The sequence below is a fragment of the Artemia sp. Qi Xiang Cuo genome, chromosome 11, assembly GCF_049724085.1.
Source record: "Artemia sp. Qi Xiang Cuo chromosome 11, ASM4972408v1, whole genome shotgun sequence".
Lineage (NCBI taxonomy): Eukaryota > Metazoa > Arthropoda > Branchiopoda > Anostraca > Artemiidae > Artemia > Artemia sp. Qi Xiang Cuo.
Genome location: NC_142804.1, coordinates 45,742,409 through 45,761,750, shown reverse-complemented (window position 1 = coordinate 45,761,750; position 19,342 = coordinate 45,742,409). Strand labels below are relative to the sequence as shown.

The 19,342-nt window shown below is 35.6% G+C and overlaps 1 protein-coding gene across 1 annotated transcript; it reads right to left on the bottom strand.

Moving 5' to 3' along the window:
* Positions 1 to 36: 36 nt before the first annotated feature.
* On the bottom strand, positions 37 to 18,205 carry LOC148947028 (WASH complex subunit 5-like). Its single transcript, XM_089096494.1, has 5 exons — positions 18,099 to 18,205; positions 11,468 to 11,579; positions 8,896 to 9,156; positions 6,093 to 6,579; positions 37 to 224 (listed from the first exon to the last, which is right to left on the bottom strand). Exons 1-5 carry the CDS (start codon positions 18,203 to 18,205, stop codon positions 37 to 39), a joined length of 1,155 nt encoding a protein of 384 aa, XP_088952620.1.
* Between the last annotated feature and the right edge of the window lie 1,137 nt (positions 18,206 to 19,342).

The following is a 19,342-nucleotide window of genomic DNA, read 5'->3' as shown; positions in this document are numbered from 1 at the left end:
CTCGACCATTTATTTCAATCACGGCATAATGGTTACTTACAACTCCAGAGTTTCTAGTGCTGAGACAACGTTCTTTGCATTATATCTTGCACTGACATTCAGTTGAAAGCTGGCACAAGATTGCAAAAGCTGAAGTTGGCCTATCGAAGCCAGGAGCTCAGGAAGTCCAGCCAGATACCGAGAAGCCTTGCTCAAAATATTTCCATAGTGACGAGAAGGCTGATCTAAAACCGGTAATGATAAATTTAAAATGGAGTATGCAACTTTCCAGGCAGGCTTTCTTCGCTATTTTTAACAAGTACTTGAGTTAGGCGAATTTAACTTTCAGGGAGACTCAGAAATTAATATTGAAACTGATTCAAGAAAGCTTTGTACTGTCAAAAGTCCCTTTTGGATTTTGATCAAAGATTCCACTTTAGTATATTTGTTTATAGCCCAAGTTTTTAGCTGTGTCATCAGTATTAGGGCAGGCAATCCCTTCTCGAACCAAACTTTGGTTTTATTTAATTTAACTCGATATAGCAGACTAAAGAGTGCTTATAATAATTTAACTTAATTTGATTTATAATTTTAATTAGATGCTATAATTAATCAAAATCATTTATATATTATAACTAAAATTGGAGAGAGTAATTAATTATAATTGCAATTCAATTTAACTTAATTTAGTTATAGCAATCTAACAGTGATTATGATTTAGCGACCACTCCGGACTGCTTCTAGTATTCCCCATTCTCGATACAATAGAACATTGATACTCAGCGGCATTGTATTGGGAGATCGATACTCTCCTAATTTTTTTTTTTTTTTAAATATAAAAGGAAGATTGTCCAGAAATCAATTATTTACCCTAGACTGGCAACATCAAAACGAATAAACCAGTTTACCAAGTCACGGTTTTGATTTAATATAAATTCTATAAATGAAAAAGGTTAGACGGTGCAACCAAATTGATAATTAATATGAAACCTAAATTCAGCAACAAGTGATACCATAGAAACTGCGTGGAAACTTATTATTTATGTTCATTAAAATATTCTCATGCTATTTTAACTATTCGATATTTTCTATTGTTCATGCAAACATACAATAAGAGTATATAAATAAGATGAATGAACAGATGAACTAAACATACCTAAATAATATGAATCGATAAAGAAATCTACGAAATGATTCATAATTAGACAACTAAGCAAACGCTAAATTCAGTGTGAAACCATATTATTTTTGTTAAAGATATTTGAGCCTAACTTGACTAGTAAATGTACATTTAATGTATATTATTTAGACAAAATAGCCAACAAAGTACGAAAAACTATCAAGACAAACATCTTTGGCACTTTAACACGTGATTAATAGCAATTAAAAATATTAGCTAATTAGGTGACTATTTGTAGAATTAGAGATATAATTTCGTGTGCTTTTATTTTTTAATTACTGAATCTGCTTTGATTTTGCATATTTTATCTTTTCATTTTTCTTGACACTCCTGGCTATCTCTGTTTGTTTTTTTTTAAAGCCAGTAAATTTAGCTGCAGCTCCCGTGGGTCTATGCAAATACGTTCTTTCTCAGCATGTGCCTACTGTCAACTGCAAAAGTGGAGGATAAAGAAATGAAATGAATATGAATTGAGGCTCAAATATATATTTTGGTGTTGTCTTAAAAAACTAATGAAAATTTTTACCGTGACATCCTACTTAGGGAATCCGGCAAGCAATTGCAAAATACTTCCCGTCTAGTTTAAACTAATCATTTTTATGTTTTTTTTTCCAGCAAACCCATTGAAAGTCTGAGCTTTCAAAATTGAAAAAAATGGATACTGAATCCCTTACGACAAGGCAGCATAGGAATTAGAGAATGAACACGGAGAAATCTGCGCTCATGATAAGGGGAAAATGAGGGGAACATGATCGCTATGACATTTTGAACCGTTCGCTAAAGTCGAATTCACATGCGTGGTTAGCTAATTTTTTGACCAGTCATTATTTGCTTTCTCTTTTATAATCAGTCCTGATTGATCTAAAGTGATTACGCCTAGAGATTTTTTGGATCAGTCATAAATTGGTTGCATAAGAATTCCCTTTTAAAGGGACTCCGATCTCCTTGTTATACATTTCCTTTTATTTGGCTCCTCTTGAATTTATCTTAGCCAGACTTAGTTTCCCTTGGGCTTCAACCTGATCATTCTTTCTCTGCTTAGCCTTTCTAGCTTTAGTTCGCTGCGGAGATTTTTTCTGCTGCCTCTGTACTATTTTAGAAGTCTTCATTCCGTCTTTTCTTCTTGTAGTATAAGCGCCCATTTTCTTTATACAGAATTGCAATACATTGTCAGCCCATTTCTTGTAGTTTTTCAGCCAAAATGATTTCACACTATTATCAGCTTTAACTTGGTAGGGTTTATATAACCTCTATATACTTGACACCAAAGCCGTGTCCAGGGGAAGAGAGGGGTTAGGGGGTTTGACCCCCCCCCTTAAATTTTTGTCCGACTTGTAAGAAAGTAACAAAAATGAATATAAACAAATTTTAGATGCGTGTTTTAAAGTTCTTTGTAACTCCCCCCGAAGAATCCTTTTGTAACACCCCCCCCCCCCGGAAACATGACCCTGCTTAGCACAATTGAAAATAACTTGTTCCTATCTTCATGGCAACTCAGGATTTGAAATTTACTAGCAACAGCAACATTCATATATTTAATTTTATACGCATCCTTGGGCGTTTCCTCCCTCTCCCAAGACCAGATCTAAGGCAAAATCTTGGGGGGGGGGGGCAATGTGACAAGGGCGCCAATGAACAAAATGTTGGAGGGCCCAATGTGACAAAGATGCCAATAATAGACCAAACTGACAAATTTATTCTAAAAAAAGAGTGAAAACACGGAAAGAGGCGCCAGAAAAAAATCTTGCCCCCGCCCCCTGGATCAGCCAGTGCCTCTCCCACTATTTTTTTCTTTGGCGTGGTGTGCCTCAAGCCCCTTTCGAAGAACGATTACCCCTTAAATATCGTCGCTGCCATGCCTAAGCGTCTTATCTAGCACTTTCAGAGATTTGAGGTAATTACCAAAATCCGTCTGCTAAGCTGTCCGAAAAATAGCAGAACAAGCACCATCAAAGGACCAAAGTGCAACTGAACATACTCTGCCTTGCTTATTCTTCCATTGATAATCTGTATTTGGCAATTACGTGAAAAATTTTAAAATGCCAAATAAGACCTTTGGGTTGAGACAATATAAAACAGCCACGTTTGGCTGTCGTTTAGATAGACATTAATTTCTAGGCACTATCACTTTAGAAGGTCGTATTTGACATTTTCAAATTTGTGAGATAATTGCCAAACACAGATCATCAATGGAAGAATAAGCAGGGAATAGTATATTCAGTAACAGCGGGAGCTCTGACTCTTATCCTCCACCTCAGATCTAATGGCTCATACAGGTCAGCCTTTCCTATCTCACAATTTTTACCTTACCTTAGACCTTAAATCCACCTGTGCCGCCAGAGGCACCCAGGTTATCCCTGCGACTTCGCCAATCTTTTCTGAATTGGATAGCTGCGTATTTGTCTTCCCAATCGGGTTGAAGAGAAGCATTGATACTGAGCAGATCAGACTGGTATGTTCGTCACAAAGTGTTCCGAGGTTTTCCCTGTCTTCGACTTCCGTTTGGATGTCAATGTGCTTTTGCAATCTGAGTGTCCTGCATTCAAAGAACATGGCCCAAGTATCTCCACCTCCGAGCTCTAATGATGTCAGTCACCAGAGGCTGGTAGGCAAGTTTGTGGACTTTTTCATTTGCGATTCTGTCTGACCAATGAATATTTAAAATTTTCCGAAGACAATTGTTCTCGAATGCAAGGATACTCTTTTCCTGTTGTTGGTTCAAACTCCAGGTTTCGGCTGCGTAAAGGCGGATCGGGATGACCTTGCTGTTGAAAAGCGTAACTTAAGCTTGGTTGAGTAATTTTTCGACTTCCATATACGTTTGAGCCTATTGAAGGCGGCGTTCACCTGACCTGTTCTGATCACAATTTCTTTGGATGTTGACCCCATATTCTCCTCTATGCTTCCAAAGTACCTGAATTCCACGACCTGTTCAATTCCCTCATTTCCATATCTGATATGAAGTAGCCAATCAGTAGTCGCCACTGTTTTGGTTTGGCTCGAATTTATTCTTAGGCCAAGCTGGGTTACTTTTTCACTGACGGACTGGAGATTCCCTATTTTGACATACCACGGCAAAGATGAAGGCTTGGATGTGTTCTAAATAGCCTTTCTTTAGGATAAATTCACTCTTGCTTACTTTGAACATCTTACTATTGAAGTATAAAAAAAAGAGAAAAATTGAACTATTTCTCCCAGATAGCTAAATGACACATTGTTTGCAATTTGGAAAGACGAGAAGTGGATCGCAAGTGTTTTGCAGATTCCAAATATCATATTAATCACATTGAAAAACAATTAATTCACTAGAAGCCCAGAAAGATTATTCCAAACTCCTTTAAAATCATTGGCGGATTTCAGCACAGTTAGGAGATCGTGAGTCATCTTCTAAGTGGAGAGTCAGTAAGCTATTCCTCTGTAAGTTACGAATGGGTGTCTAGACAATATTTACTGACATGTGGGAGCTCGATCATCAGTAAAACTTCACTCTCCAGGGTAAAAAAAGAATACTAATTAACAATTATTTAGTCGTGTAGAATGCAAAATGCAGTCAAGCACAATTGTGCAGTCGTGCAGTTATTTTTGTCTATGAAATATCAAGGCAATTAACCTTGTTATAACAGTGGGCTTTATCTTTACAATTATTAGCTTTTTAATAGTTAATCTCCCGTCTAAACCGATAATAGTCAAATTCAACCGCGTTGCTGATTTTGATTTTAATTTATGAATAATTTTTTTTATGAATTTAGGTAATTGCACAGCTGTCTAAAACCAAAAATAATTTCACGTAATATGTTGAATATAATCTGTTCCAATTTTCGACTGCCATGTAATTGGTGACTCCAAATTACTTTTTTCTAGATAATCTAGAATTTTACTGGATAATATAGCAGTCAAATCAGTAGGGCTGATAACTTACAATATAACTAAGTACTTAATTTTCTTTTTCCATTGAGAGCTTCGTCACAAGTTTTGAGTGCCAAATATCTAGTCTTCTCGAATATATAAATTCCCAGAATTTAGGTATTTGGGGTAAACTATCTACCCGAATCCTGCTTCTAAAATAAATATTTTGAGTCCAACGGTAAATAGTCTTTGGTGTGATTTTGGTGGTATTCACTATATTTATCGAAGCCCAAGAAGACTAAGCGAAGCTAACAGTCAATCAAGTACATTAACCCTGAAGCATTGAACCTTTGAAGATCAAATTGTCATCTTAGATTATAAAGGACTCATTTTACCCAGCAACTAATTGACCCTCATGTATTTTGTGGAGTTACGCGAGAGCAAACAGTCAAGGTATCTTTTTTATTGAAACTTACTAGAAGTTCTTGATATGTACTCTAATCAGAGCCGTTCCTAGTATTCGTGGGGAGGGGGGGAGGAGAGAGGACTTGCCTCGGGCTCAGAAATTTTAAGGGGCGCAAATTTTCAAATAAACAACCTAATGGTTATTATCGTTTTGTAATTTTTGAAATTTATTTTTTTTAAAATAAAACAAAAAATATTAAATCAAAATAACTGGAACTAATAAATGGCGCAGTTAATAAATGAAAGCAATTAATAAAAATAAATTAAAAAATAAAGTAGTTAATTAGTTAATAAACTGAAAATAATTTTGTTAATAACGGAAAATTTTGTAAAAATTTGGCCTGAACATTTTTGGGAGACAGGGGGGAAGGGGGACTAATCAAGATCTTGCCCCGGGCACAAAAGAGGCCAGAACCGCCACTAGGCAACCAGGTCAGCTGCCACCAGCACTGCATCTTGGGGGCACTGCGGCTGTGGGATTGCCTTGTTTGATCAAATTTTTCACTTTGATCTAGATTTTTTCGCTTATATTTGAGTCAGAAGGAGACGCTGTAATTAAGTTTTGCCCCAAGCAACACCAGCCCTAGGAACGCCTCTGACTCTCATGTTAAACTTTACTCACCAATTATTTCTTCTTCAGTAGCTGGTTTAAGCGTATCTTCAAGTTCTTTCCAACTTTTGTCGCCTGCCAGAGCCTGCACTCGTCGGTGTAATTCCTTAACATTTTCTCTTATCATTGCTTCCAGAAGCCTAACAAAACAACATACTCCTACAGTAGAAACTGCCTGATGCATCATCTCAAAAAACTTCATCTCAAAAATTTTTGAACGGGTTTTTTGGTCAAACCATGCCATTTCACTATCAAGATAAATTGTTAATTTTGGGTCAGTAATCCTCACTATCCCTCGAACGAGGCGACCAATGGCAGTTGCAGATTGATTATCTGTCGGGGTTAATTGCGGGATAGGAATAGTCCGTGACTGATACTTGCTCTGCCAATGAAGCACATGAACTCTCTGAAAAGCATTCATCTCCTGTTCTAGCATAAAGCACAAAATCCTTGTTGATTCTTCGTTGATAATACGAAGACCATGAAAGCTGACAACATCCTGAAATTTTTGAGTGTGTTAATACAGCACCAGAAATTTACCCGAAGTTTATTCCATGCAAACATGCATGGGAATTTTGTCATTAAATACAGGAGATCTAGGCAAAAAAAAAACTAAAAATTTATTCTACTGAACTTCTAGATTTTCTGGAGAATGATATTCAAACATGTATTCTCAAACAAATTACCGGTCCCAGATTTTTTTTTTTTTTTTTTTTTTTTTTGATAATATATCACCAGAAATTTAACAAAATTTTAAAGTATTCATATATACATGCAAACTTAACTTTATGGTGAAAGATAAATTATTTCAAATGTACTAAATAATAAAAATATTAAGAGCAAAAATACTAAAAAAAATTGCTAAGCTTCTAGATTTTCTGGTGAATAGTATTTAAACATGAAAAAAAAAAAAAAAAATCACGAATGGCAGGAGATTCTCATGTTCTAGCGCCCATGTGTATATGGAAAATTGAAGTTCTTATCATCAATTCCGATTATTGTATTAGACATTCTTCGAAGCATCATTGCCGTCAAAAACAAAAACACGCAAAACATACTCCCGAGTATCGAGCAACAACTGTTAGTAAGTAACACTGCTCATATTCGTACTCCGCGGATCTAGGGTTAAACTCTGAACATCTCTTTATAGAGAAAAGCTGTGTTTTATGCTGCCCACACAGAGAGAGAATTGGAAAGTAATTGATTAAATGTTGGTATGTGAGGTTAGATCCTAAATTGTAAAGTGTCTGTCTTTTTCCTTTTTTTTTGCAATAGGAGATATAGGATTTTATTTAATAGCAGAAGGACAAATGTGCCTAGGGTCTTGAGTCCTATCATTATGAAATTATGAAGGAAAAATACGCCCGTGTCCGAAGAGCAAACTGTTATCCTTGGTGTCTTTGAAACTCTAAGGCAGACACGATACCCCTATTGGATGAGGGGCTTTTCTTTTATGGTATCCATTGCTGTGGTTCAAGCAGTGATGAAATAAGTCCTTCAAACCTTTAACCTCGAATAAATCATTTGCAAAGTATCAAGTATTAAGTACCCGGGCAGAGATATACTTAAACAATACTTGAATTTCAAGCATATGATCTGCAATTAAGCAGGATATGAAATACTCTTTCTAAATTTCAATGGATTATTTCTCGTTAAGTATTGTTCTTGTAAAACTGGAGTACATTGTTTCGTTAGAAGGCATATAAAAAGTTAGGCAGTTGGAACGCCTACTGCAACGTATTTGAGCTATATCAAGAACTAATCCCACCTCAAATAGTAAGCCTTTTGTCTTGGTTTAAATTTCTTTTGTTGGATAAAAAGTAATCCCTTTTCCAGAAAAATCTCTAGTTTACGAACAAAACTCATTCAAAATCTCAGTCTATTAAAACATAATAAACAGAACTTTATACCAATCCTAGGTCATTCTTTTTATTATCAAACCATGCCTAACTCTCTATATACAGTATTGAATGGCCAATATGTTTGTAAAATGAGCCAAAGAGGAACACAAAATACATAAAAAAAATACAATATTTTGCTGCAAGGACGGTTCTGGTCTGTACCTGTGTCCTATTTTTTAATTAATCGAAAAAAAATTCTTGGTTTCTGGCATAATTAGGGTATGGTCAATGACGCAAATCTTAATTGGGTAATAGTAAGACATTAGTCTGTGATTAGAAGTTCAGACCAAATTTTTGTTCTGTGGGATGGGACTCTCAGTTATTTTTGCGTAGTTAAAGTTTCAATGTGCATGAATTTCATTGTGCAAGGTTTCACCGATATGCGTTTCTCGTTTTGTAGATGGTGTTGGCCCCAGTTTTGCGCAGTAACTTCATAATTAACCCAAGTCAATAAACATTGCGAACGCTTGCGAATAGCCTCCAACAGATGAACTGTAAATTGATAAAAGCTGACCCACGCTATTTCTCAACACATGTGCTTGTCTGGGAAAGTAAAAGCAGGCGTTCCTCCTAAAAACATGTTTATTCTTTGTACAAGTAAACAATTAGCTATAATTCTTTTCATATTTATAGTTCATTCCGTGGCTTTAATTTTAACTTCATATCTCTTACTTAAAGTCTGTTACTTAAATATTAAAATTGATATTAAAATTTAATTTGAAATTTGACTAAAGATGAATATTATCGACGTTCTACTGATTAGACAAAAAAGCTGCTTAAATGCCAGAGTATGGGTAGCTTATAGAAGTGAAAACTGGTTTCAGTGTCTAAAAAAAAATACAAGCGCCGTTTAGCGTTTGGCGTTTCTTGGAATTTTTTTCAAACTTGGTAATTGCGCTTTTTTTTATCTGTACCTGAATATATTCAAAGGATCTTCTAAATCCATTCATGATATCAACCATGTCTCTCATTTTTTCATTCACTTCAATTGACTTGTGTTTGGGTCCAAATACAAAGACTTTATGCAAGTTAATTGTCAGTTGACGAACAAGCTCTCTTCTGATTCCATCTTCCAGCAGTTCCCGAGGATCAACGTTGATCACGCCAATTAAAGTAGATTTCATGGCTAAAACACCAGCGGACAGCTGTGAAACATGGTGTGTAAGCTGCGCAATCTGAAAAAAAAAGTTGTAAAGAAAATCAAAAGTGTGCCATCTCTTACTAAAATTACCTCATTAAAAAACCTCTCATCCTGTAAAGCCTCATAAAATATCAACCTCTTCAGAATGCAGACCTCCCCATGCAGTTTAGTAACAGTATTTTTATAAATAAACAACAGATGTAATAAGAGGTATAATGAACAATAGATTTCGGCACAGATTCATTGCTCGACATCTCGTATATTTTCAATTGTTCCTGATCAAGTTTAATCAAAGCATTGCATTAATAGAAAAAAAAACATGAATAAAATAAGATACAAATAAAGTATATTGAAAAAAATCAAATAAGGTAAAAAAAATTAATATAAGAAGGTGTGAATGTAGAGAGAATTCGCCTCTAATTTTGATTTTAGTGCACCAGTCATCTGGTAGAATCAATGACCAAAACTTTTCAGTGTTTAAACATGGATCAAGTTTTAAAAAATGAAATGAAAGTCAAGGGCAAGATCAAGACTTAAAAAGAACAGAAATTATCCTGTGAGGCAGTCCCACCTTCTCCCTCAGCACTCCATCCTTTACGCCAAAGTTTGAGTAGTATTTCAATGATAATATTTTATAAAATATAATACGAACTTTCTTGTGTTCTAATAACTATACTAATTACTAATAATCAAATACATAATTAAAAAAACCATAAAAATCTCATTCTTTGACTGAATGATATCAATAGTTAGACAACAAATCTAGCCAGCAGGTAATTACCAGTGCTTCATTTATTAAAACCCTTACAAAAGATTGGAAATGAAAATGTTTTATTTAAGGCAATTACGAATAAATAAATCTCTACTTTCTCAATGTATTGTAACCAAAAATACTTCTTATCGGCTTTCCCCTGTGTTAGAGCATTCATGCTTGAAGAATTGGAGAGAAAGTCAAGCTTTAGCGTTAGGAAAAGCGGGAGAGGAGTAGTGATGAGGTGACAACCTTCCTTATATACAGGTTAAAATACGGTCGTTTCAAATGTTAATGTTGCTTTTTACTTTCTATAACTGCTAATAACAGCTCATTTCAGCAACAGGCACCTTAGGCCAACGTGTTTTTACTTGAATTTGAGAAAAGACTTTTTAATTTAATGTCCGATCCTTTGTAGCAGAATATTCAGGTATATCCAAAATGCGTGTGAGGTACCTCCATTTAACCCTCCCCTGTTACAGTGGAGGGCTATGGCAGCTTCTGGAGCAGAAAGGCTAATCCCCGAAGCAATAATTTTTGTTAGTTTTAAATTTCAACTTCGTTTTTTTCCTTCCGTAAGAATTACACTGTTTTTTTTTCTTAGTTAATTGTAGTCAAGAAGCGCCCTCATAAATAAATGAGTGAATTTACTTTTTACAACAAAGTAAATGCAGAGTACAATATAAAAAAGGACAAAAATGAACATAACAAGAAAAAAAGAAAATAGAAAATTACCATGAAAAAAAGCACAATGGGCAGGGAACTTCACATATAACTAAAAAGGGTCTGAAGTGGGTCGCATGGACCCAAATAGCTTTGCGTGTTACGTACTAGGTTAGACGCGAGTTCAGCTAGCTGTGCTGGGGTATCTGGAAGCAGAAACTAGCCAACAGTGTTCCTATTGTGTTGTGACTGACGCAGGAACATTAGGTACTTACGATACCTAAAGTAACCTATCCTCAGTAGTTCCTCGTTCTTTTTCCGCAAGATATGGTGAACACCACTCCCTCAGTGGGGAGCAGCAACTGGAATATAGCCACGCCAGGCCTCTTCTATTAAACCCTGCACGATTCGGAACAATCTTACCATACAAACTTCATAGGTGTTGGAGTGCCATACTAACGAGGAGGTAGAATAGAAGAATGGTTTTTAAAATGTGTCTTCGGTATCCAATTAGGTCGTGAAATTTTTAGAAATCAATTTATTTCGTTTATTTTTATTTAATTATTTTATTATTATTTCTTTTTTTGTCATTTTTTTGGGGGGGTGGGGGGAGGGGGGGCTAAGGATGGCTGGTAGTAATTGTGTATGTAGGGTTTTGTAAAGGGTGATGTCTGCCCATACAAGTTTAATAGACTTCAGGTTTTGTTGTTAATGTGTTTTATTTTTTTTTAATAAAACCCTTTTTTCTCTCTAACGATAATAGAGAATATAGCAGTTAAAAACAAACCAAAGCTAAGGCCAAGCAAATTAAACTGTTCAACACATGGCGTGGACGTTGTTTCCGTTACTAATGGGGAGCAGGAGGACATAGCATTGAAACATAGAAAATCGACCTTTACATATTTATGGAAAGAAAACGGTCTGGCAGTACCTGCTGCAAAATTTCGAAGTTAGCCAAAAGCTGCTCCTTAGTGCGGCTGACAAGAACCACATCATCGGCATAAGCAATGAAACTTGCAAGTGTCTTTGGAAAATAAAGATAACTGGAGAAGACGCAGACAATTGGCAAGAACACATTTTAAAATGCAGGTGATAGGACACTACCCTGCCCAATGCCCTTTAGAACCTCAATGTCCTCACAAACCTCAGTTGACCATTTAGGTCAAATTAAGCACTGTTAAGCATTGTAGGTCAAACTAAGTTACCAAAAACTAAGCACTTAAGTGATAGACCAATTTACTCCCTTCGGGAAGAGACGAAATATAGCTTGCGAATAAACTACGTTGTCGAAAGCGCTGGAGATGTCTACCACACAAAGATATAAAGGATACTTGTCTTTAACCACATGTTCCATCAACTTCGTCAGAATATAATGGGCTGGTTTGCAACCCATATCTTTATGATAGCCCAGTTGGTAAGAGGTGAAATCAAACTTATGAGCAATATCAGGAAGAAAAATATACTTAAAAATCTTACTGAAAAAAATAAAAGTTGTAATAAGCCTTAAACTGACGCAAACCTTCGGGTCTTTACCTCTTTTGGGTTACAAGGCCGCCAGGGAAACTATCAGGCACAAATGATTGTAAGAGGACATTTGGAAAAATAACTGAATATGTGTCACACGTAACAAGCAATCATACTTAAAAAAAAAAAAAAAAAAAAAAAAAAAAAAATTATAAAAAAAAAACAGTTTTCTTTACACTTCTCAGACCTTGGGTAATCTGGCGCATCAAAAAAAAAAAAAAAAAAAAAAAAAAAAAAAAAAAAAAAAAAGCAATTTGTGACATTACTCTTGGTGCCTCATGACCCATTTTTTCGAGCAAAAAAATCATGGATCTGCTTGTACGTAGACAACAAATGCTTGTAATGTAACACGAGATTAGAAATCTTGAGACTTAAAGAAACACCGGGAATACACTACGCACTATTGATAACTTTTCATCTTGTCCGTTGCAGCATCATGGCCGTTAAGATGAGCTCGGCGTAGCAATGATTTATATTCACGCTTGGTTTTCTGATTCATAACATGTACTTGTCCTGTCTTCAGTCTATCACATTTAACCCACATGCGTAGCCAGAAACCTTTTTAGTTTCAGGACACAGGTTCCATTAGGGTTTTCAAGTCCCAACCCGTATTTTTCCGTAGGAATAGCGGTGCTCACTGAAAATCTTTGAAAACGCACTACGTCGTTGTAATCACCGTTCAAGAATGTTCAGGCAAAGGACAGAGGTTTGCAGCAGCTGATATGGGACCTTGGTACCCAAAAGTAGGGCTCATAGAGCAGTCCAATATAATTCAGGGTTTACATGTTTCAAATTCAGATACTGTGAACAAAATAGGAAGACAGTGATCCTCAATTTTATGATCAGGGACGCGGACACTGGAAGGGAAGGAAGAAGAAGATGCAATTACGTGGTCTAGATTTGAACTGCTAGAGCCCATATTATGATTGTAAGTATAAGGTAAGACCTTATCGGGTATGAAGTATCCATTAGGTAGAACATCGAGCATAATATCAATCAGATTGCAAGATCAAACTCACGTTAAAATCACCTGCAATTGTCCATTTTTAGCAACAACAAAAAATATCAGTCTTAATGTGCACACTATTCTCATGGCCAGGAAGCGTATCGAGACGGGGATTTCTAGAAATGGGGTCTTTCAGATCGGTTGGAGGATTTTTCTGCACTATCGCACAGGTCTGCTATCGCACGGACTGCTATAGCTCGAGGTGCAATATAGCCGCGGGTGCCCAATTGCGCGACGTTTAGCTTACCAAAGAGGGCTTTCAGTTCATAAAAACAGGAGGTCACATAAGATGCTAGCAAGCACAGGGTCATAGAAGGTATAACGAGTACTTCCATAGGGCATTTGGTCAAAACAGGAGTAAACTAAATTCTGACCGTCACTGAATGACAAGGCTAATGTCATATCCCTTATTATGTTTGCCACGGAAGTTCGCCAGGGGGGGGGGGGGCTCCTCGGGTAGAACGACTTGCAGGGAAGTTTTAGTGCGTCTCACAGACTCTGAAAATTTAAAAAAACTGCGGCATACTGCTTGATTTAATAATTTGGAACGCCCTTGCTGGGATTTCACCGAAGAAGTTTAAAACCGGACAATAAACTAGTTGATTCGTTGCATCTGCATCCGCCATATTCTGAAAGAATACAGAATGAAAATTTTATTTAAGAGAATGTTGGTGAATAATTCAAGGGAAGCGTCAGTTCCTGCTCACCTATTCCCTGTAATTTAATGGAGATAGCTCTGGCGGGTACACAGACGCTTCCAACAAGTCTTGTACTGGTCTGTTGTTCCCCTCTTGTGCTTGATTTTTCACACTCGATCACGACAGACAACGCTCAATCTAACAGCAACTACTGCAGCATCTTAAGAAAAGGAGCTATGGGTGGCGAATACTTTAGTAATAGATGTCACTGGCAGGCCTTGAAATTGGCTGAATATAAATTGCACTAAAATTAGAAATTGAAAACATTCTGATTTAGCCAAGAAACTAAATCCAAGAGGAATGCCTGAAACTGCAACAGAGTCTACCTGATACTGCTTAAAAACGGAGCCTTTTTATAACCCACCGCAACTTATTTCAGGAAGTTTTAAATATGTAAGGGTTATCGATATTATTCGGTTTCACAACATAGATATCTATGAAATTCTGAAATTTTGGCCCAAAATCAATTAATTAAAATGTGTGTAATAAAATTAATAAAATTTTTAATTAATATTAAAAATCAAGTGTTTAAAATTAATACTTACTGAAAATTTGTAAAACAGATAATGAATAGCTGGTTCAAACTTGAATGACATTAAAAAACAATTAATCCTATAGTGCGTTGAGCATGGAGACGGTGCCCTTCCACTTCGTCTCCCACCTACAGTAACTCTGAGGCCCAACTAAAAAATTATGGGATTCAAAGTCAGTTTTTTTGTGTTTCGACCCTCATCCTTAGGATAAATTCTCTGAGTCTCCTACCTATGGGTTAGAGTTGTTCACCAGGCTAAATATATGTTTTAAAACCTTCTTATCATTAAATACATAATAGCTACTGAATAAAAAACACATTTCATTTAAAAAAAAACATTCTTTTTCATTAATTATTGGTAAAATGCCTATTAGAAACAAATACACAAAAATGTATATAGGAACAAAGGAAACGAATCCAAAAGAGGGAATGAACAGAGGAAAAGGATAGCCAATAAATTTAAAAGAGTCGAATTTTTTACTCGGTATCAATTTTCACTCAACTGGGTAGGAAACTCAATTGGGTCTTCGTCAACTGAGTTTAGCTGTTTAGCTGTCAACCCAGATTTACTGAGTTCAAGGCTTTCAATTATCTGTGAAAATGCTATACCTGAGAAGTTTTCAAATGAAGATAGTTGCAATAGTAATTAACCAAAAGTAGGAAAAAAAATATGTTTTTTAACATTTGATCCCTTTTAAATTCTAAACCGTATTAAAGTCTTTATAAATATTTCTTTTTTCGAGGAATTCACAGGTTAGCAGCAAAAAAAATTTAAAGGAAAAAATAAGGGCTTCCCTCAAAAATAAGGACCAAGTTTCCCTCAGAAAATACAGACCCTCAAAAGAAGAAAATTTGAATAAAACTACTAAGCTCTCTAATAACAAAATTGTCTATATGTATCGTTTGATTTCGAGGTGTCGTATCTTTATTTAGTATAGAACTATGAGAGCATTCCTCTTATATGAAATGGTGAAAATCTAGGGAGTTTGGGATCATCAAACACAAATCAACGGTTTTACAGTATTTTTTTTGAGAAGATAAATTATTTGTTATGAAATGAAAGTAAAATTACTTATTAAAATGGATATTTAAAGTTATTTACAAGTGAAATTAAAAGTTATCCTGATGGTCTTGAAACGGGCCATGTTCCCATTCAGAGTTGTAATTTAAAATTCATTAAGTTACCCTTTTCATGACAATTGTCACCCTTTTTAATGGTTAAAAAAGGGTACTCTTTTTAATGACACTTATTGTTAATTTTATATAAATTAATTTAACTTACCAATCTAACCAGCTAACTAAATTATTACAACTTTGGGTCAATTTCTTAATCATTCTAACTTTTTTAACCAAATAATTAACGGGAGCAAATAAAAACTTTTCGAGTAAAATTTAAAAATAATCTAACTTCAATGAAAAATAACATGCACTTAACTAATTACCGAGAAACATAAAAATTTTATTCTGAAAATTATGTAGTTGCCGATGATAGTGATAAAATATGAGAAAGGACAAACCAAAATCAATTCCGTAGTGTTGATTTCGTCTAGAGCCAGTCAACCATAGCAAAGTTTACAATGGGAAAATTCGTCGCAAAGAATTTTCAGTTTTTAAATGACATTGTCAAGGAGGCACACTTGTGCCTCTATAAAGAGGCGACCCACCACAATGTTAAGAGATTTCAGGTCCTAGAGGTCGCAAAGAGACGGCGGTAATCGCATTTTGTAGCCCAAGCTCAAACTAAGAAACTTTCAAAATTTCATCATCCTTCGACTTTATCTTCATGGGGTAAACTGGGCCGGAAGTTTGGACCCTCCCACCACAGCCCCCTTTAACGTTGTCCGATTGGGCTGAAATTTATAGGTTAAGCTTTCCTAGGGCCCGGGAGCTTATCCTCGAAATTTCAGCTCAATTCGATCACTCCTTCCCTGTTTTCAAAAAACCAAATATAGCCACTTAAAATTCATCATCATCATTTCTTTTTTTTCTTAGCCACGCCTACAGGCCACAGTTGGCAACGGATCCGGTTGAATGAGAACTCATTCGAAGCAGAATTCGACCTGTTAGGGCCTTTTGATATTTTCAGACCGAAAAAATTATCCCCCGAATTTACATTTACGAAAAACCTTAGTTTTTTTCAAATAATACACATAAACAGGTTAGACATGCTTTGTTATGAAAATAGGGGTTTTTCCGCCGTCCAGTTGTTAGCTAACAATGTTAGCTAACAAAAATTTGTTTGGACGGCGGAAACAGAATTGTTAGCTAACCGAAATTGTTAGCTAACAATTCGCGGAAACATGATATTAGGCGGTAAATTCAAACGAAAATTCTGATCAAGATAGTGTTGCAGTGAGTAACTGTTTAAAGCTTTTACATAAATTATCCCATGTATGAAGGAAGTGTAACGACCTGTTTAAAAATGGTAATTTGATTGCATAAACGAAACTGTCAGATTTTTGATCATATCAAATTGCTATGACTTTTAAGTTGTCCACATTTCTTTTTACAACTTAATTTACATCTTTTTGACCCAGTAAAACTGAGGAATTAATTTAATTAAAGAAAAATTTATCTTCACTGAAGGTGCAAATCAAAGAAAATTCCAATTTAGGAGAAAAGTATCCATTGCCAATAAATTTGGGGGACTATAATGTTGGGAGGGTTTTTTCTCATATAGAGAGAAAATCAGACCAGTTCATCAGATGACCAAAAATTTATTTTCACTGAAGGTGCAAATCAAAGGAATTTTCAATTAAGGAGAGAAGTATCCATTACCAATGAAATGGGGGGGGGGCAACTAACGTGTAAAAAAAATTAGGCAGGTGGCATTTTCGTTGTTATTTCTATTTTTTCAGCGGAAAAATGGATTTTTTTTATATAATTAGATTACCAAAAAAAAATGTCTCAAAAGCAAGCGGGGGGAGGGAAGAAAATCTTAGATGAGTCGTTGCCCTGTGCACTAATTGATTCCGTTGCCAGTAAGTCTTAAAAATGTCTAGAAGGAGGAGGTCAAAATTATAGATGGGTGTTCCCCTCCCTCTATTGACACCACTGCCTGTAAGTCTCAATAATTAAATTGATAAGCAAAGAGATTGAATAGAAATAGCCAAACAGTGCGTGGTAACGAACTGTAAGTAAGGTTTGTATTTTTGCCAGAAAAAGAATCAAGAATGCGTGTTTTTTTTCTTTTCCCAGGGGTGATCGTATCAAAAAAATAGTCATAGAATATCAGGAAAGGACTTATTTGAATTAAAAGTAAAAGTTCTAATGCCTTTTTTAAGTGATCAAAAGGATTGGAGGGCAAATTACCCCCCTTTTTCCCTCGAAGTCAATCGATTACAATTTTTAAAATTTTGAGATATTCATTTTGTTTGGCATTGTTGAAAAGTCAAGTAACTATGCTTTTGGGGAAAACATTATGCTTTTGGGGAATTTCCATGGGATATATTTTCCAGAGGGAGCTTTATGCGGGAGCAACTTTCTACTAGGGTATGGAGGGGGGGGGGGTTATATAAACCTTTTCCTCTGAGAGGGGATTACCGATATGATTTTAAAACAATCACAAATTAGTCTTTTTCAAATGAAAGTGTGCTAAGAACAATTTTTCACCCAAGATCGTCCACAAGAAATTTTCTGAGTGGAATTTTTCTCTAGAATGGAATTGTTTGGGATGAATTTTCCTGGAAGGGGGGGGGCGTTATTTCACGTGAAAAGAACTTTTTCCGGTGTAAACACAGTGCTATTTAAGTAATTTCTCTTACATACAATTAAAACTTACTGAAAAGTTATTAAAACTTACAAAACACTCCTTACAGGCAAAATGGCAGGTACAGCTGACTCAAAGATGAGATGTATTCTAGAAGAGCTTCTTTCTTCCTCTGAACGTGATGACTCAGATGTAGTCATGGAAGAGTACTCACGGGTGACAGTGGCTGCTTTTTTAGCTTAAACAGTGAAATTCATGTGAGACAAGAACATTACATCAAAGACGTGATCGCAAAGTATTCAGATACAGACTTTAAAAAGCACTTTAGAATGAACCCAGATACATTCGAAAAGCTACTAGACTTTATTAATCTGCCTGAGTCAGACTATTGTGGTGGTAATGTGCCTATTCAGAAACATGAAATGCTATATATTACTCTGTGGTATATGGCTAACCAAGCTTGTACCCTCAGACAGATTGGAGATAAATTCAATCGCTCAATAAAATGTGTCTGGGCTGTTGTTGGGAGGGTTTGTTCTCATATAGAGAGAAAATCAGACCAGTTCATTAAATGGCCAAGTACATTAAGTCTAAATACAGTAACTAGAAAATTTGCTGATCTCAGTGGTTTCCCGGGAGTCCTTGGTGCCATTGACGGCTGCCATATAAGAATAGTAGCACCATCTGAGCAACAAGCTACATATCTAAATAGAAAAATGTTTCATTCTATTGTGCTTCTTGCCGTATGTCTTCCGAATAGAGAATTTTCATTCATTCATGTGGGGTTTCCTGGTAGTGTACATGATAGTAGAGTACTGAGAAATTTGGGTCTCTACCACCAAGCATCCCAGGCAAATTCAACTCTATTTACTAGTGCTGATTATCACATTATTGGTGATAATGCCTTCCCTGCACTTACATGGTTAATACCAGCATTAAAAGAAACTGAACTTATTGATGAAAAAAGAAAAAGATTTAATAAGAAGCTCTCAAAAACTAGGGTAGTAATTGAAAATGCAATTGGTGATCTACTCAATAGATGGCGAAGATTGAGATTTATACACAGTAAGGTACCTCGAGCAATTAGTATAGTCGTAACTGCATGTTGCTTGCACAACTTTTGTGCATGGCAGAGTGACAATGTAATTGAAAATGAACAAGAGCAAATTTACAGGATATAGAGGAAGAATATCCTCCTACAAACTCATCTGATGTTTTACATACAAATGATGGTCAAGCAAAACGACTAAGTTATATTGATATGATAGGATAGTTCTATGCATTTATAATGTTATTATACTGTGATACTTGAAACTTGAAACTGAAAGAATATACTA